The 23,852-nt window shown below is 32.9% G+C and overlaps 1 protein-coding gene across 2 annotated transcripts in view; it reads left to right on the forward strand.

Moving 5' to 3' along the window:
- The first annotated feature begins 202 nt into the window (after window positions 1-202).
- The window catches only part of LOC145296015 (uncharacterized), a 512,151-nt gene continuing 488,501 nt past the window's right edge, over window positions 203-23,852 (forward strand). The window contains exons 1-2 of one of the 2 annotated variants that reach the window (XM_080142039.1): window positions 203-368; window positions 6,839-7,046. In XM_080142039.1, the coding sequence (XP_079998165.1) occupies window positions 6,909-7,046 (138 nt within the window). In that variant the 5' untranslated portion in view covers window positions 203-368; window positions 6,839-6,908. The remainder of the gene's footprint in view (window positions 369-6,838; window positions 7,047-23,852) is intronic. The other variant, XM_080142037.1, reaches the window with a different exon arrangement.

Here is a 23,852-nt window from a genome sequence, read left to right on the forward strand (position 1 = left end):
AAATTGGGCCTTCATGAAAGTTAAGTGGAAATTATAAAAAAAAAAAAACCCCAAAAAACATGTAAACTATTTCGGCCATTTCAGGGATTGAGTTGGGATTCTCCGGCAATACTTGGATCTGACTCTGTAAGCCATGAAATTTTCTGGATAGCCGTTCATTACAAGTAGCAGTTTGCTGTGCATTTTGTTTGCCTACAAACATTCAACTAACATCAAACAAGCATCGAAAGGCGTAGAATGTAAGGGAGATAACACTTAATTGCTTAAATAACATTTGTGTGGTGGAACTCTTTAATCGGGAATAATTTAAAAAGAAAAACAAAACTCGGAGAAATTGCCAATTATTTCCCATTCAAAATTTAACAAACGTAATTATACCCTTTTTTTATCATCATCATCATTATTATTATTATTATTAAAATTGTTGGAATATCATTATTTTTATACGGCAAACAACTTATTGTATAATTAAGTTAAATCTACGTGAATGAATAAGTTTGTCGGTCCAAAAGAATATTTGTTAATCCGATTAATTTTAATTAACAAGAAAACCCTTAACTTTCTCTTCAGTATTCGTTAAGGGCTGATAATTATGAAGACTTTTAATACCTAATTTGGTAACATACCTCATACTATTAAAAAGTATATTTTTTATTAAATTTATATATATATATATATATATATATATATATATATATATATATATATATATAGTCGAGTATTTATTAATATAGTCAACAAACTGAAAAAACACTCAGTGACATTTATTGGGTGGATTTTTATCAGTATTTGGTTTAACTTTTTATTTTTGAGCAGTTATCGATACTCCAAATATGGTGGACATGAGGCTGCCATATTTGGAGTATAGAAATTTCGTGAAAAATATTGAATAATTCCACCCCGTTTTTCTAAGCTTATAACTCCTCGAAAAATGTAATTCAAGCCCTATTTTTTTTTTTCAATTAAAGGAGCAAGGACCAAGGTTTCATTAAAAAAAAAAAAAAAAAAAAAAAAAAGTTTTTTTTAAAAAGGTTTTAAATTTCAGACTTTACAGGTAAATTTCTAAAAAACGCTACTTTTTTTTTAAATTTGAATATATTATTGATCTTTTATCTTCAATTTGTGATATACAAGACTTTGGTGAGTAAATTAATTATTTACTTTTTAATATTTCAAAATAGGAGGCGTGAATTATTCGACCCCCTGTCTTCCCAAGCTTATAACTACTTGAAAAATGTAATTCAAGCCCTAATTTTTTTTCAATTAAAGGAGCAAGGACCAAGATTTCATTTAAAAAACAAAAATAAAAGAAAAAACAAACAACGTGGTTTAAAAAAAAAAAGGTCTTAAACTTCGAACTTTACAGGCAAATTTCTAAAAAAAACACTGCATTTTTTTGTTTTAAATTTGAATATATTATTTATTGACCTTTTCTCTTCAATTTGTGATATATAAAACTTTGAGTAAATTAATGTACTTTTTAATAGACACTTGAAAATGGGGGGGGTGAATTTTAAAAAAAAAAACGTTTGTCTAAAATATTATATTCCGTTTATTGGAAAGAGCATAAAATTTCACATTGACCCTGAAAATATTGTAAAAATAGAATTGATAGAAAAATTTTGATAGATTTTTAAAGTTAAAAAATTGAAAAATATTGAGTTCGTAAAATTCATTACTGTTTAAAAAAAAATATATTTCTATTACTTTTAAAACAACTTTAATAGTTTATTTTGGAAGTATAATCCATAAAGAAAATAAACAACCCACTTTTAAAAGAGAAATTACGAGTTTTTTTTATATTTTATTCAGTTTCGTGTTAGGAGTGTCAAAAATTCATACAAAAATTCTGATGATACACCTACGGCACTACTTGTGTTTTTGGCGGTCCTTTACGAAAGTACCCACCCCTTAAAAATACGATGGTACTAGAGCGCACTTATTGATCCGTGCTGAAATTATAACGTTATTATTTAAAAAGCTATTCTTAACATGCGGAGGGGAGGGGGGTGTTTTGTACCTATTCTATACTTTAACATTACAATTGAATAAAAAAAGAAAACATCATAAAACTTTAATTAAACTTGGAAATACGATTTTAAAAAAATAACGCGGATCAGCAAGTGCACTAGCACCCCATAAATTAAGTAAATTAGCAGTAAAAAAATTTGAAAAAAAAAATACAAAAATTAATTACGGGGGTCCACTTCTAACTAGCAGAAGTTCTTGGTGTTTTAACTTATTTTAAAATGTTTATTTATTTCAAAACACGACGGACCTGTACGAGAGTGCCCACCCCCTAAATTTGCATGGTTTCACCTTTAATTTTTTTTTTTTTTTTTTACAAAGATTATCATAGATTATGGACTTAAGTATAATATTAGCAGAAAGAATTTTGGAAAAAAAAAAAAAAAATTAGTGATTTACTATCCATTTTTTTTTTTTTACCGACATGTCGCGTGATTAACCGGTGAGATTTTCTTGAATTCTCTTACACTCTGGTGGTAATTGTGGCCTGGTAGACCAACACAAAATCTACTTTACAAAACTTGTTTTCTAGGTGTCTTCGGGTGTGCTGAAAACGAATATCGCATTTAAAATTGGGGCCGGCAACTAGTTTTCGCGATACTTAAAATATACTTTTCCGGATGTTTCATGTAGTGATGTTACGCAGCAGACATATCTGTTCAAAACAGAAACAACGTGCATAATGGCCACCACTTATAACATAAAGAATTACATTGCTTAATATCTGGAAAACTACTTATTAGCAGAAAATTTAAAGGCGATATTTGTTTCAGCATACCCGAAAACTTTAAGCCATCATTTTAAAGGAAAATGTTTAGGTGGAAACCAAGTAAAATTTTACAAATATGGTCGTCGTGTTACATTTCTACATGAAACATGCAGAAAAGTGTCTTTTCATTATCGTTGATAGACTTGATTTCAAATGCGGCATTCGTTTTCAGCACCCCCTAGCAAACAAGTTTTGTAAAGTAGATTTTGTGTTGGTCTACCAGGCCACAATTACCACCGGGGTGTAAGGGAATTAAGGAAATCTCTCTGGTCACGTAATCACATGACACGTTGGTAAAGAAATGGGCAGTGAAGTAGAACGTTGTAGCGAGAAAGTCATTAAATTTTTTTTTTTTTTTTTTTTTCCAAATTTTTTCTACTAATATGATATCAAAGTCTATACTCTATGATAATCGTTGTAAAAAAAGCGAAAACACGCATTTTTAGGGGGTGGGCACTCTTATTATTTGAAATAAATAAACGTTTTAAAATAAGTTAAAACACTAAAAACTATCTTATCTTCTTGACTTTGGTAACATTTAATTATTATAGATTTATTTCTTGACCATATTTTTGGTTTGTTGTCTATGCCCTTTTGTCTATTTTGTTTTGTTTATTTGTTTTTGTACTTGTGTAGAATAAGCACAGGACAATAATTTAGATCGGATTTTCAATTTTTACAGTATCTTTAGTTTATTAAATTGTTAGGTGAAAGTGCGGTACTAGTTAAGATACAGTTGACAGATCGTTCTTTTTTTAATGTTTTAACCCGAACGATATTACATACTAAATTGTCATGCCGAAAATAGCAATATATTAAAAAATTATGCAAAATCATTGTAAAAATTTATTTCTAGTTAACAGTAATTTTGATGAAAAATTGGGTAAAATTGCATTTTTCTTAGACGTTATAAAGTAGACAGTAGTAGGCTATATACAGGGGGACACAACTTTAAAAAGAATATTTTAGATTATATTGTCATGACAGCAATGTCTTTCTATACCAATAGACTTTCTTTTTTTTTTTTACTAAAAACACAATAGCTGTTGTTCTACGCAATGAATTTTCGTAATTTTTGGATATATTACTATTTTCAACATGATAATTAACTACGTAATATTTTTGCTTAAAATGGTATGCTTACAAAATCGGTGCTAATGCAGAGAGTGATCCGCGCTATTTTTTAAGTCGTATTTCCACGTTTAATTTAAGTTTTATGATATGTTTTTTTTTATTCAATTGTAAGATTAAAGTACAGAATACGTACAAAACACCCTCCTCTCCCCATGTTAAGAATGGCTTTTTAAATAATGTTATTATTTCAGCATGGATCACTCTCTGCATGAGTACCAAGCAATCAATTTGTCGACTGTAGTTTAACAACCATCGAAAGTGCAGAAAGAAAAAAAAAACCTCTCCAGATTAAGAATGAGTTTCTAAATAAAGGTATTACTTAAGCACGATCCGTCTACTGCATACAAGAGAAACATGTGTGGTGTGGATATGTTTTAGTGTAGAATAGATGAATATTACCAAACAAGTTTAGAAAGCCATTCTAAACATTGGGGAAGAAGGAGACTCCTAAAATAAAAACGATTAATTTACTTGCGGATAGTAAACCGTGCTAATGCCAAATCCAGCCTTAAACAGAAGAGCTACACTGGCAAACATTTTTTTCCAGCATTCAAACAGCCGACAAATTGAAAACAAACCAAATATACAGCAAATAAATTTTTCTCAAACGCAAGAAAATTTGATTTTCTATCGACCTTCATAATTTTAATATATGAACATGTAAGATTTTTCCTTTGAGTATATTATAACTTTTGAGTCAGACAAGTAAATAATTGCTACCATAATGCAACATTTTCTTTTCTTCCTCCATGTGCTTAGTTTCCAGCAGAATTTCCATAGATGGAGCTTTTTTGCAAGGAGCTATGGAACACATTTTCGTGGAAATACTTCCCTGCTTGTCACAACTGTTGTCTTCATATTCAGTGTCTTGTCAGTAACCGGAAATGGCTGAAGCAGGTTACGATCTCAAAATTACTTTATTTCACATATCTTTTTAAGAGGGGATATATATGGAGTTGGTCCTGGAAATTCCTGAAGCAGATGATGATTAGAAAAATTACTTTATTTCATATATATTTTTAAGAGCGGGTGTATATGGAGTTAGTTCCGGAAATGGTTGAACCAGTTGACGATCTTAAAATCAATTTAATATTGTATATACTTTTGATATCTTTTTTTATTAATTTCTCTTAATATTATTGTGAAAGCGGTTGGAGGGAGCGGAATTACCTTTATTCAAGAATGTTATTGTTTTGCTCTGTTTGGAGTTGTTATAAATATAAGAATGCAGTATTATATTTGAGAAAACGTAGCTCCATTATCTGACTTACATTTGTCAGCACAGTAAAACAAGAGAGAGGATGAGTTAGGCAAAAGATGCAAAAGGCTTTATGGATAAAAATGGTAAAAAGAGGAGAGGAAAAGAGAGAAACATAAAGGGACGGCTTGAGAAAGGAGAGACAGAAATTTTAATATAAAAAAAAAGTGACACATAATTTCACTTCTGTTTAAATTTATATGACCCCGAACAATGCTGAATACCCCTGCTAGTAGATAATCAAACACAGTTCTTTTCATGTTTTGGCTGATAATCATTCCATCTCAATCACCCTTATCTTTCAGTGGCTTTTGAGCTTTGATAACTAGTGACTTAATAGTAAAAATAAGTAACTACTTGTGTTTTGTATCATCTACCTGTTTACATTTTGGTTGTATCTTTCACTAGGTGCTACCAGAACAGGCTGTCTAAAGATACTGACTTTGTGACCTAAAATGCACCAAACACTATTTTCTTTCTGTTCCCTTTGCAAAACTCAATCATGTTTTGCAAAGTAAAAATGCAACATTTTTTTTTCTCTACAAAACAACCGAACACCTGAAGCATAAAAAGTTTCCAAAACTACTGGATTCAGCGTTAAGTAAGTTGAAAAGGGTTGATATACCGTAAAGCAAAACACCCAAACCTAACCTAATCACAGCTTTCTAATTGTTAACTGCTTTGCCTATCTCCAAGATTGGCTCAGAATCCTCAGGCAAAGTACTGAAATCTTCCAGGTGCCCATTTCTTAGAAGCGCCAAGTAGCATTTCAGCAGCAGATTGAAATATAGCCTATGAAATTATCAGCAATTTTATCTTATAAAGTCAAAACGAAATAGGGGAACTATTCCAACAGTCCTCATATTATTATCAAACCCAGACTTACATATTCTTGATCTAACTCTTCTGGGATTTGTACACAACTGGCCAACTAGATGGTCTGCAACAAAAAAAGAAAAACAGTTTTCATCAAACGGAAATGGAATCATGTTGTCTTTTCTTGGGCGACAATTTTATTGTTCCACCCTGTGATAAAACTTGAAGCCTGAAATAAACTTTTTTCCAAAATGACTGACTGCGGCATTAAATAACCCGAAAACAAGACCACCAAAAGACACTCCATAGATAAAAATGTGAAGATGTTAAAAACTTGAACAAAAACTTTTACAAAAATCACTGGATTTAGCATTATATAACCTGAAAAAAGAATTGATATGCTGTAAAACAAAATAATCAAACTCATGTGTTTTGTGCGATGACATTTTTTGTAATGGTTTAAATGTTCAAAAAGAGAGATGCACAAAAAGAGTACGACAAACGAGACCATATATGACATGAGATTTTTATATTTAAATAGTTCGTTTCATATCACAATATTTAAATAGTTCATTTCATATCACAATATTTAAATAGTTTGTTTCATATCACAATATTTAAATAGTTCATTTCATATCACAATATTTAAATAGTTCGTTTCATATCACAATATTTAAATAGTTTGTTTCATATCACAATATTTAAATAGTTCGTTTCATATCACAATAGCAAAATAATTAACTTTGCTTTTTACCTAATTTTGATTTTTGTCTTGGAAATTAAAATAATCATCTTCCAGTATTTTTATATATTTTTTTTTTTGTCTTTTTCAGGTTTTCATACGTATTCATCCATTTTAGTAATTTTATTCCTGGTTTTGCATTCTTTCAAACTAAACTGACCATGCCAGCTGCTAAAATGGTAGCCGATTCTACACAAAGTGATGCTGCCTTGGAACGGAGGAAAAAACGTCATGATTCTAAGGATTATCACAGGAAGAATAAAAAAGATCACAGCAGATCAAAACGATGTCGATCACCTGTAAGTCTCTACTCTTTAATTCATTTTTCTTACACTATGACCCTAAGGTTTATCTATTCTAAAAATTTTTTCTAAACCATACATAAAGCAAGTCACTGAGTTCTACTTATTTCTTTAGAATTATTAAATGACAATGCAAGAGATGCACAGTTGGGCTGGCAAGCGAACATATGGACTTTTAACAACTTCCTCAAATCATTATGTATTTGAATAGCTCAGAGTCTGAGGTTGCAAAAAAATGGGTTCATTTGTCTTCTAACTTCAATTATTTCTCAAGATATGCCTGTTTGAAGTTTGCGGACTTCGAATTTTTGTGAAATTGCAACTACAGCGATTTTACCAAGGAGTAAATTTGGGTGAACTTGAAGAATTGCTCAAAATTTCTTCTAGAAACCCTTAAATATGTCCCCTTAAATAATACCAGATTCCCTAAATTTACTTCAGTATAAAAAATGGAACATATGAACAAGTTTTTGATCTGTCTTTTTTAATTTTTTTCACAAAATTTATTATAAAAATGAGCATTTTTTCCATAAAATAGCCTGGGGGGTATATTTTAAAGAAAGATTGCAAAAAAGCCCTGAGACGAAATTTCTCATGCTTCACAAATAAGAATCTAGACATGGAAAGCTATCATAATCCAATTAGGTGAAAAAATTCGCTCTCGGGAACCATTTTAATTCTAACATACTGAAAAAATTTGAACTTGCCCATTTTTCCGTAATTTTGGACAACCTACAATGACCATTTAAACCATAAATCCAGATAATTCTTTTCACTCTTACCCAAATTTCATCGTCCAGGCCACTTTTCCTATGATTTTTGGGGTGCAAAATCCAAATCTGGCATCAGAAAACCATGAAACTGCACTGTTTTCTGGAAAACCTTGATTTTTATCCTTTTTAAAATTATTTTCAGTTAAATATTGGCCGTACACCAGAAAAAATTCTGGATTTTTATCAAAATTTCTCTATTATAATTGAATATTTCCATTTTTCTCATTTTCAATTTTTCAACATCTCACATTTTATTTTATTTTCTTTTTGATACACAATCATAATGAATGACATAGCAAACATTGCTCATTGAGATTTTTAAGAATTACAGGAGATTACGATTCAACAAAGAGCCAGACTTTGATGAAGTTGTGAAACAGGTCTCATCCAAGCTAGAGGTCCCACCTAGTGATAAACTTCTATCTGACATCAAAGTTGTGTTCAAAGACTTTCAGCAGTAACAAAGCAAGAATGGTTCAGTGCTTAGTTCATCCAGATCAATTGATGAGAAAGTAGTGCTCCAACATCACACCAATGTGCCGAAGGCAAAATATCCTCTGAAGGAAGTCAGTGATCATCAACAACGCCGATGACTGAGCGACTATATGGATTTGCTCAAGCACAGAGCATATGCCATTTACAAAAGTGGCAAAATGATCAAACGGATTTGCACAGACATTTGTTTACTCCTAAAAGATGATAAAGCTAATGTTCTTCCATCGTACGACAAACTGTTTAAATTTAAGAAGGAATGGAAGCCAGCAGTACAAAAACTTGCGACTCTGTACAGTGGTGTAAAGTACCATTACCTCCAGTGCTTGCAACTTATGTCTGCCCAATTGTTTACATCACTTCAGTTGGCCGCATTCTACAGCCTTAACGAGATCCAACCGAAAACTGCTCACCCAAGGAATCAGTAACAGTGAATTAAGAGGCAAGATTGATCAACTGGTACTGCACATTACTGTCATTTAACCATCATTAGATAGAAAAGTGAAAATTGACGACTTCAAAGATTTTGTCACGCTACATATCTTCATGTTGGTTTGATGTCACTCCAAGTGCTCATGTTGTTTTTGGGCACAGTGCTGAGTTAATTGCAGAAAATGGCAACATTAGTCTGCTCAACTATACAGAATCTGGCATTTAGGCAAGTAACAAGTTCCTATGTCAGTATCGGATGAACAAGTCTTGAAAGACAAACCAATTCGACAATTTATCAGATTGTATTAACAGACTCTGAGACAAGAGTGATCCCATTGTTATGAAGACAAGAGAACGTTTAAACTGCAGACATTGCAAGTCATTAGGTCACAGCATTAGAAGTTGTGAGCAGCTTAAAACTGCAATTCATGGTTGCAACAGTGAATATGAGTCTTTGTTGTGCTTTTTGATGATGATGATGATGATGATGATGATGATCAGTTATCTTATACATTGAATTAATAGTTTTTTCATTATGTAACCTTCTAGTAGTCTATTTTTTCATTCTAACTGAATATTTGAAAAGCTTGTTTCATGCAGTATCAAATAGAGGTCTCATTTGTTTTCTTAGCTTGAATAGTTTTAAAGATACAGGCATTTAAAGTTTGTCTGTAAATGCCTAAATTTTGTCTGTCGGCAAATTTATGATGTTTTGGTCTTAAAAAGAACAATTTTTATGTTAAATATCAGCTTTCCAACATCCTACCATGTTATACCACCCTACCCTATTTGATATAAAAAAATTAACTCAAAGAGCTAAAAAAGCATAACCACTTGCATTATAGGTATACATAGGTAAGTGTCCGCTTGACCCCCCCCCTTCCCCAATTAAGCCCACTGTGAACTAGTTACATATGTTATACAAGGGTCATTCCGAAGTAAAATCTCCTTTTTGTTAACTCAAAAAGTTGAAGAGCTACAAAGGCAAGGGTGATACCATTAAAACAAGCAACCTTTTGGGCTCCAGAATTTATATTTCTGCATAGTCATCATTATTCTCAGTGAACTTTTGTCAGGAATTCAATGATGCATCGCCGCTTCTAATGCACATCCCTGACAGGGATTGCTTTCTTAGAGTCTCATGCTGTCAATATTTGCGGCAGAGGTTATGAAACTTTTAGGTCATGAATGCATAAGTTCAGTTATCATAACAATACAATTTGCAACCTCCCCTCTGATCTATTCGGGCAGAATAAAAAAAATAAGAGCCATCACTTTTGGGACGCTCTCTTGTATATAGTTACCATTTGCCCACACTAATCAATTGTTGCAATTTACTCCTACCTATAAAAGTAACCCCCTCATTATTGTATATTATTTAATTGGAATTCATTATTGGGATGAGTATTATTTATTAATTTTTATTATATCGCAAACTATTATCCTCATCTTTCTCTTAGATGTTGTTTCACGTCGTTTCAGCCAACTATCCCGTCGCAGTTACCACCTGACGAAGGCCAGAGGAATAGTTGGCCGAAACATTGTGAAACGACATCTAAGAGAAAGATGAGGATAATAGTTTGCAATAGATAAAATTCCCTCATTATTGCTTTATTATTGTTGCTATAGACATAATAATCAGATGATTTGAATAAAGAAGTTTCAAGTTGTACACTTCTTTTTTTATGTTTCTGAACTTTTGAGATGAGGATTGATAATTTGGATTATTTGGACTACTGTTCTTGTCTTCAAGTGTTATTTTCACAATATTTCATCCGATGTAACCTCCGACCTTCTGCAGTTGTATCTTGTCAAACTCTGGAATTTTTCTGTTAAACTCTGGAATTTTTCTGTCAAACTCTGGAATTTTTCTGTCAAACTCTGGAATTTTTCTGTTAAACTCTTGAATATCCATGGAATTTTAATCATTAGACTAATTCTATATTCGCTGCATATGCACTTATATCACCATGCTATTTTTAAATAGTATTTTCAAGTTAAATTCAAGTTACATGATATCTTTTTTTATTAACTTGTTAGATGGAAGTACAGAATAGTTACAAAACACCCTTCCCTCCTTATGTTATGAATGGCTTTCAAAATATTATTTTTCAACATGGTAACATAAGTGCATAAGTACCCTATATTCTTTGAAATAAATCATTGTAATACTGTGTATTTGAAACGGTCTTGTTTGTAACAAATAGTCATTTGAAGCATAAAAAATAGTTTCAATCAAAATATAAATAAAAGCGTTCAATATTTTCCTGGAGTAGTGAGTAATTATTTCATTATTATGTTACTTTAAGCCAATTTTTTTTTTTTTTTTTGTATCACATGTGTCTATAGTTTAAAATTATAATCGAAAAATCAAATCTTTACTATATTTGAACCAGAATGTTATTCTTAATGCTAACTCTATATATAATTTAAGTGTATTTTTCTTTAGAAAGGCGATAATCAAAAGAGTCTACTTCTATTTGATTGGTTGGTTGTTTTTGTTTTACGGCATCAACGCTTCTCAGGTTATTTAATGCCGAATCCAGTGATTTTGAAGAAAAATATTTTAATAGAATATATTCGGGGTTTTTTTCAAGTCGGTTTCTATTTAATCCATAGTTGGGACCCTAACAGGTACTATCGCTCCGGGTCAGAGTGAACCTGGGAGCAGTGGCAATTAAAGGGTGGCTCCACACTCCCCAAAGCCCACAAGCTGAGGCCCCAGTATCGGATATAATTTAAGGTCATATCCAGGACCCTTCTATTTGAACCTGAATGTTATGAAAAGCATAATAAAGAAGAGCGCGGTCCATATTCTGAAATATGAACATAAGACATGACTAAATTATAATGGAAAAAGGCTACTTCTATAGTATTTGAATCAGAATATTATGTTTAACTCAAACTGTATACTTTTAGTGTAGTTTTATTTAGAAGAAAGACAATAATAGAAAATTCGTACTTCTACAGTTTTTGAACCTGAATGTCATGAAAAACATAATAAAAATAGCACAGTCCATATTTTGTAAGACTCCTGATTAAAGCAAACACTAAACAAATTCTGAATGAAAGCTGTCATATGGTAAAATAGTATTAAAAGATGTATTTTTTAAGAATTTTTTTCTTTTGCGATATGGCCCCAAAAGTTTAAAATGCTAAATGGGTAAAAATTAAGTTACTGCTGTGCTTGGTTTGTTCACATTGTACTAAAAAGACTTTCATTTATTTTTTCTTTTTTTTTTTTTTTTTTTTTTTTTTTTTGCAATTTAACAAAAATGTTTTTATCGAATCAACTATGTCCATTCGTTCCATGAAAATAAAATCACAAATCTTCGTTGTTTGATGAAAAAGCTGTAAAAGATAATTGGCAAAAATTAAGTTTTCTTGCAACAGAAGAAGCACAATGTATGTTAAAAAGGAATGCATCAAAATGAACGTATGTTTGTGTGCTGGTTTGTCTTTAATGTGCAAAAATTAATAACAATCTTTTATGGCTTGTTATGATATCATAAAAATGTTTTTAGTAAAGCAAATAAGGACAATGGTAGATATTATTATTTTCATTCAAATTTTTTGTTAACCAATTGTTTTTTATGTGATGGAGTATTCAAGGACGCCATATTCATTAGTCTCCGATAGGTGTTTGTAACCGTTCGAAAACTTGTGAAAGGAGCATTCATTATTTATGTACAGAATGATTATTAGATGACTATTAACAAAATAAAATGATAAAAGGAAATAATCATGAAAGCATGTACGAATTGAACCCTAAAGTATTTTGTAACAGTATGACCGGGAGTAGGAGGAGGATATAACAATGAGGGAGGAAGTATCTTGTTACTACTTAAGTATGACTTGTTTCAGAGAGTTATTCTCCTTGGAATCATTGTAGGAATTTAGTATATTGAATTAAATCGATTGATAATAGCCACTACACATGCATCAGGTATTGGCAGGTAGTGTGTCGATTTTGGATTAATTTGTGTGGCCTCAGTGTTTCTTTTCCTATGATGTCTTTTTATAGATGTGAATAATTGACTTTATTTTATTGAGTATAGTGATTATGATCAGTCTTCTTGCTTGGATGAGTTTATGTTTTTAACGCCATGTTCCAACCGATTTTATGATTTCCATTTTCTAGTACTATTATTATCATCAACATATTATTATTATTATTATTATTATAGTATGAAAACTAATATATATTTTTTTAAATTTTACAAGAAACTTTGATAGTCCTTGAAATTAGGAATTCTGAATCGATTGTCCATTCACAGTGTGCATGTTGCTTGTGTTCTATGTTTCCAAATGACGTGATTTTTCAAACTACTATAAGAAAACTACTGCCTTGCATTTCCTTCTTTTAAAAGAAGTATCTTAATCAGAGACTTCAAAGACGTTACATAGGTCACTGCCTTAGTTAAAGCTGCAAAAAGGATATATGAAGGTGCTTATTTGGTAAGAAAGACAGCAAATGATGAGAGAAAATATTGCAATTACTGTTTGCTTTCAAGTAAAATGCCCACTGACTATTACATTTAAAACATGATCTTTGTGTGTCATCATCTTAGACACACTGATTGGCTTGATTTTATGGCATTTGGCCTCCCAGCCAACTGCTACCTCCTCTCTTCGGATACCTCCTCCTCCTATCATTTTGTCCTGTCTTTCTAATAATTTCCAGACCGTTTATCATCAAAAGTTGGGTTTCTGAATAAATAAAAAACAAGAAAATCTGACATTGTGTCATTGTTTTTAAGTACTTTTTTTTTTTTTTTTTTTTTTTTTTTACCTGTGTCTATATATGAGAGATTCCATTGTTTTGTCCATCACTCGCATCGCTAATTGCATAGATTGAATGCGTACATCTTGTTTTTGATATGTCCAAGCATTTCTGTAATAAGCTCTGTTCGTCAGTCAATCTATAACACTTAATTTTGAAATATCATTTTCCTTTGGTCCGTCATACTGAACTTTGAAATATCTTTTTTAATAGACTGTAATGTTTGAGTTTCAAATATTGCATTGATCTGTCATGCTTAAATTTGAAATATTATTTTCGCTGGTCTGTCATACTTAAGTTTGTAATATATCATTTTCATTTTTTTGTCAGGCTTAAAATTGAAAAACATCCCTTTCATTAGTCTGTAATGCCTGATTTTGAAATATTTTCATTAGTCTGTCATACTTAAAATGTTGGCCTGTTATACTGATGCTTGAAATATATTATTTGTCTGTCAAGCTTAAATTTGAAATATGATTTCTATTTGTCTGTCATATAAAATACAAGGTGCCTTCAATAAGTTTCCAGACTTTTTTTTGTACAGGCATTTAAAATTGTTGAAGACTCTTGAAAATTCAGTATGTTATTGCTATACATCTTATGAGATGACTGACCAATTTTTATGATTTCATGTTAAAAAAAACAGCTACAGCAGGAATTGGAATACGCCTTCCTAAAGCCTGATTGTCACAGGTGGTGGATTTCAAAAATGCAATCTGAACTTAAGGACACTATATACATGATGTTTTTCTATTTTATGTATTTCCAGGTGCTGTAATCATTGGTCTAATAAAGAACATTGACTAAAGAGTTGAAGCTCATCTATGATTACAGCACCATGTTGACTTTCGTTGGGAAAGAAAGTGTTGGCGATGTCCACCAGGGCTAGCAAGAAGGAAGGGATATAAAAACACGCTGTGTTAAGCGTAACTCCTGGTAAAGATGGCTGCTTCATCCGGGAACTGAGGAATTCCCAGCGGATCAAGCCAATCCCGCAACACTCCAGACCGTGATACCTTGCTCTCTCCGGCTATGTGTGTATTTGGAAGGCCAATCTGGGATTTCATACCCATACACCCCGGAAAGTACCAACCACTATGCACCTAGCGTGAAACTCTGGCATAAAGAGAGGAAGCCCCCCACAACTGCAACATGCGCATCTCCGAGTGGCTCACAGAACACACTCGTCCCCTGCCACCACTAGTCGTTGGTGACTGTGTGAGGATCCAGAACCAAACGCGACCTAACCCCAAGAAATGGGACAAAACTGGCATTGCCGTGGAGGTCCGACAATTCGACCAATACGTTGTTCGCATTGACGGCTCTGGACGCGTTACGCTGCGAAACGGGAAATTCCTGCAGAAATACATACCAGTGATTGAACGCTCCCCACTCCTGAGGCTACCCGGACCAACGCCTGCATTCCACAGCCCCAGCAGTGCAGCTGAACAGCCACAGCCAAACCAACCAACACTACTCACTAATACACTTTCCGAGCCTCCCGAGCAAAAGGAACACCCAGCAGATACCACTGTCATGCCTCCCAACCCTGACCCAGCATTTGTTCAGCCAGCCCCTGCGACTACGGAGAAACCAGCGGTCGATCACAAACAGAAGATCCCTATGGCCTTTTGGGGTCTGATTCCACACAACGCTCCCAGCCTACAGGAGCACCCCGGTGTCTCTGTCTGACCCAGACACTGCACAGGAGCCAGTGGATGCGTTGCCTCTACGTCGGTCAACCCGCCTCTCCCGCCCATCTGCCCGACTGAGAGTAATCTGAAAACAGATTTTAAATGGTTAAATCTACTTTATGTACCAAAACATTTTATTAAGTTCTCATGCCCAGATGGACCATTCGCATTGAGCTTAACTGATTACCTGGAAATCTTAGAACACTCATACTCGTCTTTATGTCTTAAAGACTGAGGGGAGGGGACATACATGATGTTGCTCTTCTATTGTATGCATTTCCAGGTGCTGTAATCATTGGTCCAATAAAGAACATTGGCTAAAGAGTTGAAGCTCATCTACTATAGAAGAACGATATGCGATAAAATTCTGTTTTAAACTTAGAAAAAATACCTCAGAAATGTATGGAATGCTTCAAACAGCTTTTGGACCATCTTGCATGAACCGATCATTAGTTTTTAAGTGGCATAAGATATTCAAGGAAGGTAGGGGGAGTCTGTGAGGGATGATGAGAGGTGTGGGAGAAATAAGGAAGTCAGAACATCAGAGTTGATTAGCCAAATAATTAATTTTATGGATAAGGCCTGCCATGCGTTTATAGAGACAATAAGTGCAGTTAGATGTCAGTTTGGGAACTGTACACACAATTATTTGCAAGAAACTGAAGATGCGGAAGATTTGTGCAAAGTTTGTCCCAAGAGTGCTCAGAAGATCAGATTCTTTGATCAAGATAGGCATTAATACAGTTCTTTACCCTCCCTATAATCCAGGCCTTGCTTCTGTTTGTTTATTCCCTAAGCTCAAGAAGCTGTTGGAATGGTACTAAGTGCATTGTAGCCAGAGGAGATTACTTCAAAGAGGACTAGAATTTAATGTGTGTGCTATTAATAAAACTGCGCATATGAAAAAAGTCTGGAAACTTATTGAACGCACCTCCATATAATTTTCATTTCTAGATGTGCAGATTGAATGTCCATATCTTGGTAATATCTATGCTTGTTAATTCTTTGCTCGATAATTCTTATTTTCTCGCTGTCAAATTTTGAAAATGATGAGAATATGGAGAACATCATTTTAAAATTGGTTCCTCTTGATTTTTCATTTAATCCTTTCGTTCTTTCATTTTTTTTTTTTTCCTCAGTCATTTAATGTACACTTTTCATCTTCTCCTTTTTTCACCTCACATTGAATCTCATCAATTCATCCAACACGAAATCTAGACTTGCTTCCTAATGCTATCCCATAATTCCATCTTCCTCCTCCTCAGACATTTTATATACTTTTTGTCTCCGATTGTGTCACACTATATTATCTCACCACCACCCTTCTCCCAAATCCTTCCAATTTATTCTTAACGGTGGATGTTCATCTGAGCAGAAATATCCAATTCTTACTATTTCCATTGTCATTAAGAACCCTTCTTTTAATCTTTCACTATATTTATTTATTTTTTTACTGTTTTTTCATCATAAACAAGGCACAGTGTTACTTAGTCAAAAGAGGCTACAATTTGGGACCGGATTTGCAGGGATATTATGTAGGGAGTTGGGCAGCAAGATGTCTGTTTACATTACACTTGAACTTCTGCATGTGGGTACAATCAGAAAAGCAGGGGCCTGGGAGAGAATTCCAAAGTCTGGCAGTTCGAGGGAAGAAGCTATTTGAGTTGAAGGCTTTACGCCATCCAGGAATCTCTACAGTGTAGGGGTGGGATTTTGCTGCTTGTTTGGTTTGTCGGGGGTATTTATGTTGGGTACTTGTGTTTTGTGCTAATAGGAATGCCTTTTGTGTTAAAATGATTAAAATTCACACTTTTGTGCTTATTAAAAAAAAAATGATGCCTTAGATTTTTATAAAACTTTCTGAAAAGTTGTAACTAACTGATTTCTATAGAATTTTGTTTGTCTTTACTTCATGATAACTCTTGGGTGTGCCCCAGAGTTTTTTTAGGGTTAATAAAAACACTCCATTTTTGGGACTATTTTACCATATTAATCCAAAATATTCTGTGTATGTCCATTTAGCAGTTTTGCATGGTGCTAAGCTCAAATTTAAATATGTTAAGGCCTTGGGGTCTTTTGGGGGCTAAATTTGGGAGGGGATGCAAATGATGGACTTAATCATTTCTTTTTTTAGAATGGTACAGAACTCAAATTTACATATGTTAAAGCCTAAAACTGCACCGTTTGTTCATTTTCACCAGGATTTGACGTACCCTGGGGACTTTTGGGGCTAAAGGGGAGGGGGCTGAACTTAGTCATTTTTTTATGCCTCGTTCACTGTGCACTCACGGTGGACCATGCATGCTTCACTTGTTTATAATGTTTTTCATTTAGTAGTTATAAAATAATATCTTGACAAATAAAAGAACATATCAACTGGTATTGCATCTAATACTAATGGTGATTTGGTAACTGTTTTACTGAAACCAAAACTATACTACAATTATTCTTTAATGCTGAATTCAATTTACTATCCTATTTCAGACTAATTTGTTATCTTTCAGTGCTCAAATCAGGTTGTAGGATAGTATCTGCTGATCATGAAACCATCTTCCCAGGCATTATTTCTTTTTTCTGGGTGGGTTGGGAGAAATGTAGTATTTGTGCTGTTGTCATCTTATCATCTTCTCATTTTTAAGGGGTGGCTGGGTAGTGTAGTATTCTGTTTTGTTATGAGATCATCCTCCCAGGTATTACCTCTTCCTATGGCAGGGTGTAATGTAGTATTCGTTTGGTTCTCATGAAACTAGTCTCACAAGCATTACCTCCTCCTTGAGGAGGCGCCAGTGTAATATATAATTGTTTGTCATATATTCTAGCAAAAATATGTGACCAAAAGGTAACATATGTTTGTTAGTATTCATCATGCATTTAATCAGTTTAAATATGAAATTGAAATCAAGGAACCCAAGAAGTCCGAGGGACGAAACTATTATAGGAAGAAACTATTTCTGGCATCCATGGACCTTAACAATTAATGAGTGGGATTTTTCTGCTTGTCTTTTTGGTTGGCATTTTTTGGGGGGTTGGGGGGGGGATTTCTGCTTGTCGGTTTGATTGGCATTTTGGGGGGAATTTTTCTACTTGCCAGTTTGGTTAGCATTTGGGGCGGGGGGATTTTCTGCTTGTCAGTTTGGTTGTCATTTTTTGGGGATTTTTCTGCATGTCTTTTTGGTCGGCATTTTTTGGGTGGGATTTTTCTGCTTGTCGGTTTGGTTGGCATTTTTTGGGGGATTTTTCTGCTCATCAGTTTGGTTGGCAGTACATACATTGAAGGGGGGGAGGTGCTGTGAGTTTATAGAAGTGCATTTTATTAAAGTACTTGCAAAGCAGGCACAGGGATACAATATTGCAGCGACTAGACAAAGATTGGAACTAGACCAGTAGTTGGACATTTGATTTGAAACTCTTTTTTTCAGCCCTGTCCAAGAGTGACAGATTAGTGGTAGATGCACGAGCCTAGATGTTGCAACAATATTCCATGCATGGGCAAATGGTGGCTTTTTAGAGTTATAGGGTACTCTCAGGTATGAATAATTTTCTTGCTCGCCTTCTTTTCAGCAACCTTGGCAATGTCTTCGGTGTATTTGTTCTAACTCGTGTTACCTGCAAACGTTAAGCTGAGGAGTTTGGACAATAAGCTCTCAGGCAAGATGCTATTGTTCATGGTAGGTTGAGAATGATTTTTTTGTAATTGTTAAAGGGAAGAAGCAATGTGATTGATTTTGATCAAAATTGGATAAGGATTCTAGACATAAGGTTTAGTAGCATTATATATATATTGATTTTAATCTTCATAAGGGGGCATAGAAGTGGTGCAAAACTATTCGGGTTTAAAGAAATTTTCCTATCCAGCATTTTTTTATAATTTATGTATGTATTCTTTTAGATTGTTGTTTTTTTTTTGTTTTTTTTCCCCACATTTTTGTTTTTATTTGTTTCAATTGGTTTTTCTCTTTTTTTATTAATCAATTATTTTATGACCAACATCCAAATAGTGGACAGTGGTCATAATGTCAATTATTTTGGTCATTATAATTGATTCCTTTTTGGCTTGATATATTGTCTTTGTGTTTTGGTCATTAGCCTGTATATTTGTGTACTAAATTGGCAGCACTGACCACCTGTATTCGGTTGGGCCTTGTCTAACCGCACCCTATTTCTGCCATGAATCATTTTTTTTTTTTACCTTTTCATATAATTACTATTTTTTCCATTGTTGATTAGATTGTTCAAAGTGTCTACAATCCTTACCATCTCCATGGTAGCCAGACAGTGGAAAGATCATTAATTAAAATGAGATGGTTTCATGGCATGACCTAATGTATTTTTAACTTTTTTTTTTGTTTATCTATTTGTAATATTTTTGTTATTTTCGAACTGTGACGTTTAGATTTCTGCAGTTTTTAACAAAATATTATAACTTTATTTTGTGTTTTCTTTTTTTATAACTACTTATTTTATACAATATACACCTTTCTCAACTCTATTGATCATATATATATATATATATATATATATATAAATTACAATTAAATTTACCAAAATGATCCAAGATGGTAAAATTAAAGTATAAAGAATTAATATTTATAAAATTATCTCAGCCAGATGTAAAAGCTCGATAAGACCAAATAGGAAATAGAGTTTATAATATGAGCAAACAGTTAATAAAATATGTTAAAAAACACTTTGAAATGAGTTAAAAACATATTTAATCTGAAAAGGAAACACTAGATAAATGGATGGTCCTTAATCCACAGAGTTTCGAAGAAATACTTTCCTTCTCATCAGAGGGTAGGAATTAGCAAAATGCGGGATCGGATTTTGCATGCAGAAGTATTTGATGAAACAACAAGTAAGTCAAAGATCTTACTTGAAAACAAAAAAAGTGAAGCAGAGGGAATATGGTGAAGAAAAAGGTGATTACACATGAATGGATAGTCTGATGGAAGATAAAAAATCCAGTGACGGTAAAATATATATATCAGGGTATTGTTTTCTGTGTTAAATATTAAATTGAAATACATATGAAATATGTTTGAAAGCCCAATTCAACGCAATATTATGAAAAAGAAAACAAGTATTTACTTGTTTAAAATTAATATATTTCAGACTCATACTCCTTCATCAGGATTTTATATTTTCTTTCCTTGCCATGATGTTAAGTTGAAAAGAAAAGTTAATGAAGGATCTGCGTGCTGTTATCTGCAGGTTGGTTATGAAATGTTGGAAAAATGCGTTTGGCAACACAATTTGAAAATCAGGGTAGTGTTTCCCCGTGCTAGAAGCATTGATTGAATTTAACTATTAAATTGAAATACATATGAAATACGTTTGAAAGCTGAATTCAGTGCAATATTAAACAAAAAGCAAGTATTTACTTGTTTAATCTATTATATATATAAAAGTGAACGTGTCTGTGTGTGTGTCTGTGTCTGTGTACATTTTCCTACGCAATAACTCTGTCAATTTTCAGTCTACAGACTCGAAATTTGATATACAGGGTACTGAGATTTGGGAAAATCTATGTGATCGGTTTTCGGCCAGAAATTTCGCTGTTAAGGGGTCAAAGTTTAACGATTTGACCTTTGAGAACTCTCCCAAACTCCTCCGCCAATTTGAGTCTAAACACTTGAAATTTTAGATATAGGTTCCTTGGGCATGGATCTAACTTAATAACTTGATTTGAGCCCAAAGCAATAAATGTTAAGGCGTCATAATAGCGGTCAAAGTTAAAAAAATTGACCGCTTTTTCTTTTTTTTTTTGCTCAACATAATTAAGAAATTCAGCCTTGCCTCGACAGTCAAGTTGTAAATTTCTTCCATTCCTTTTTTCATGCACATTTTATCTTTCTTTTAATAATATTCCCTTTTCCTTGTACATATTTGTGAATTATTCCATGGATTTCTGCCTTTTGGATTACTTTAGAACATATTTTTAATGTTCTTATCTGAGAACGTGGTGAATGTTAAAAGTCCTAGCAAGAAGAATGTGAGAGAAAATTGTGTGTAGGCATTAAAAATAGTGTTATGTTGCTTGTGTTTTATATTAATAAATGAATCATTTCCATTTAAAATCCATTAAGTATCATGCATGTAAAATGGGCAAAAGCACAATTGAAATTCATCAACAATATGTGAATAAGCTAAATGAAAACAAAATAGCCACCGAATTTGACCTGATGTTGAGTTTATCTAAAAAAGTAAACTAATTTTAACGCAAAATGATTCCTCATTTAATAATATCTATTAGTAATAATACAATGAATATATAATGGAAAGGAAGAAATGAAATGCTTGACGATTCGTCTGTTTCGCGTGTTTTATTCAAGCGATTGTAGGTTTGAATATAATTGTTTTTCAGTTGTTTTAAAATGTAAAGTATTTTCTTTCGGTTTTCAGTTAGATTCGGGTAATCAAGATAGAAATATGGATCGTTTTGTTACTTTTTTGTAGTTATTTTGTTTGTAAATTAGTTTGTAGGCTGTTTTTAATTGTGGGGTATTATACTTCAGTTTCCAGATAATGTCGAGTCATCATGATAGAATACACAGAATCGCTATCCCTACAATTATATAAATGCAAGTTTGTCTGTCTATGTGTGTGTGTGTGTGTGTGTGCGAGTTCCTTATAGACTCCAAAACGGCTGAACAGATTTTCTTTAAAATTTACAGAACTTTAGTTTATAAGTCTGGGAGTGATCTTAGTTAAGTTTTGTGTAAAATACTCCCGATAATTACTGATAATCAAAACCGTTATTTTGATTCATCTATCGTCGGTAAAGCCATTTTTTCCATGTCATCAATGATCGAACAATAACCCGTGAAAATTCTACTGTGGGTAAGTTGATAGCGTGTTTTTTTTTTTTTTTGCATCATGTCATCTGTAGGTTGAAACTCCACACGTAAATTTCTTAATTTTTTTTCATTAACTGCAAAGAATTTTATAAGACTTAAAAATTTACATTTTTTTTTTGTTCTTTTCTTTTGCCTTTTTTTTTTTTTTGCATGACGTGGTCTATAGGTTCAAACCCTGCACGTAAATGTCCTAATGTTTTTTTTTTCCGTTAACTGGAAAGAAGTTTATATAAAATAATTTTATAAAAGAAACAGTAGGTTCTCTAGAGTGCAATGTAGAATAACATATATTTTGGATTAAGTTACTGCATGGAGGCATGTGAAGCTTCCTACTGGGCGATTTCACAGATTTTGATGACAATAAAAATATAGGAGTGTGAAATATTCATCAACCATCATTCAATCCCAGGCAACGTCGAGTCTCCCCGCTAGTTATATTATAAATTAATAAGATTTAACAAGAACAACAACATAAAAATAAATTTAATGCATATACAGACTTTTTCTCGCGTTCTTCTCTGATCGCGATCTTTAATGTTTACCAGGAATCTTACCAAGTACGTAACCTTTTTTTCTTTAAATACAAAAAAAAAAAAAACATACATTTTATTTGTTTCCCAAGATTTTTAACATTATAATGATGACTTCTTCCCTGGCGTTAGCTTGTATCCCATAAAGATACATTGTTTGAAAGATCACAGGAAGAATGTGGGAATCAAGAAAAAGAAATGCAACTGCAAAGCCAGTAAGCAGCAATAAACTGCCACACTGGACGAAAACATAAGTCAATACAATGAAATGCGTATAATGATGCCTCATATACATCCCAATTAATACAAAGATTCTGGGGCCGTTTCTTCTTAGACATTTTATGACCATTGTTTTATTTTTTGTTAGCATTTCTTTTCTCCTAATTAGCTGATACTTTGTCCAGTTCTTGTCTCTATGTATTAGTTGGCAGATTAAAATGTTCACATAATCATTGCTTCCCGTGTTTATATGCTGGAGATAATTATCTAGTAAGGATATTACAAGTACAAGATGATTCAACATCACTTCCTATTGTTTTATTAATTTTTTTGTGTGTAATTATGTTGAGTTATCATCCATAATGTAAATCTCACCTATCTTTTTAAATGTATGTATGTATGTATGTATGTATGTATGTATGTGTGTCTAAAACTTTTGACAGAGATTTTTACAATCAGTATCGTTTTAAAGCTTGACCTTTCGGACAACAAATATAAAAAAAAATTGGCTAAAAAACATTAATTCCTTCACCCTCGCCTGTGCACTCTTCTACAAGGAGGGGGGTCGCTTTTTTCGCTAATATTTTCGAAAGCCATCCCCTCTTTTCAATTGACTAACCTTAATTTAAACCTTTGCCACTTCCAGTTTTGCGATGGACGCAACGACAAAGACGTCACTTTTTTTTTAACGTTCTTTTCCTCCTTCGCGATATGGGTTTGAGCCTCCTGTCTACTACCACTATTTTTTTTTTTTTTTTTTTTTTTTTTTTTTTTGCTCGACACACACCTCCAAACACCCGGGCAATGCTGGGCACCCAGGCTAGTTTATATAAAAGGACTAGATTGTCCCGAGAGAAAACTGTATATTCAAAAAACCCATTGACATTTGTTGTTGTATATTTTTATATACTTGGTTATTATTTGATATTTTCATTTTTCTTTTTCAATTATTATAAGTTTAGATGTTTATAACGCGTTCTGAGCACTTTTTGCTTTCTTCAAATAACATTTGGTGATAGAAGT

Source organism: Euprymna scolopes, chromosome 16 (genome assembly GCF_053919585.1).
Source record: "Euprymna scolopes isolate OS-2025 chromosome 16, ASM5391958v1, whole genome shotgun sequence".
In the NCBI taxonomy this organism is placed as follows: domain Eukaryota; kingdom Metazoa; phylum Mollusca; class Cephalopoda; order Sepiida; family Sepiolidae; genus Euprymna; species Euprymna scolopes.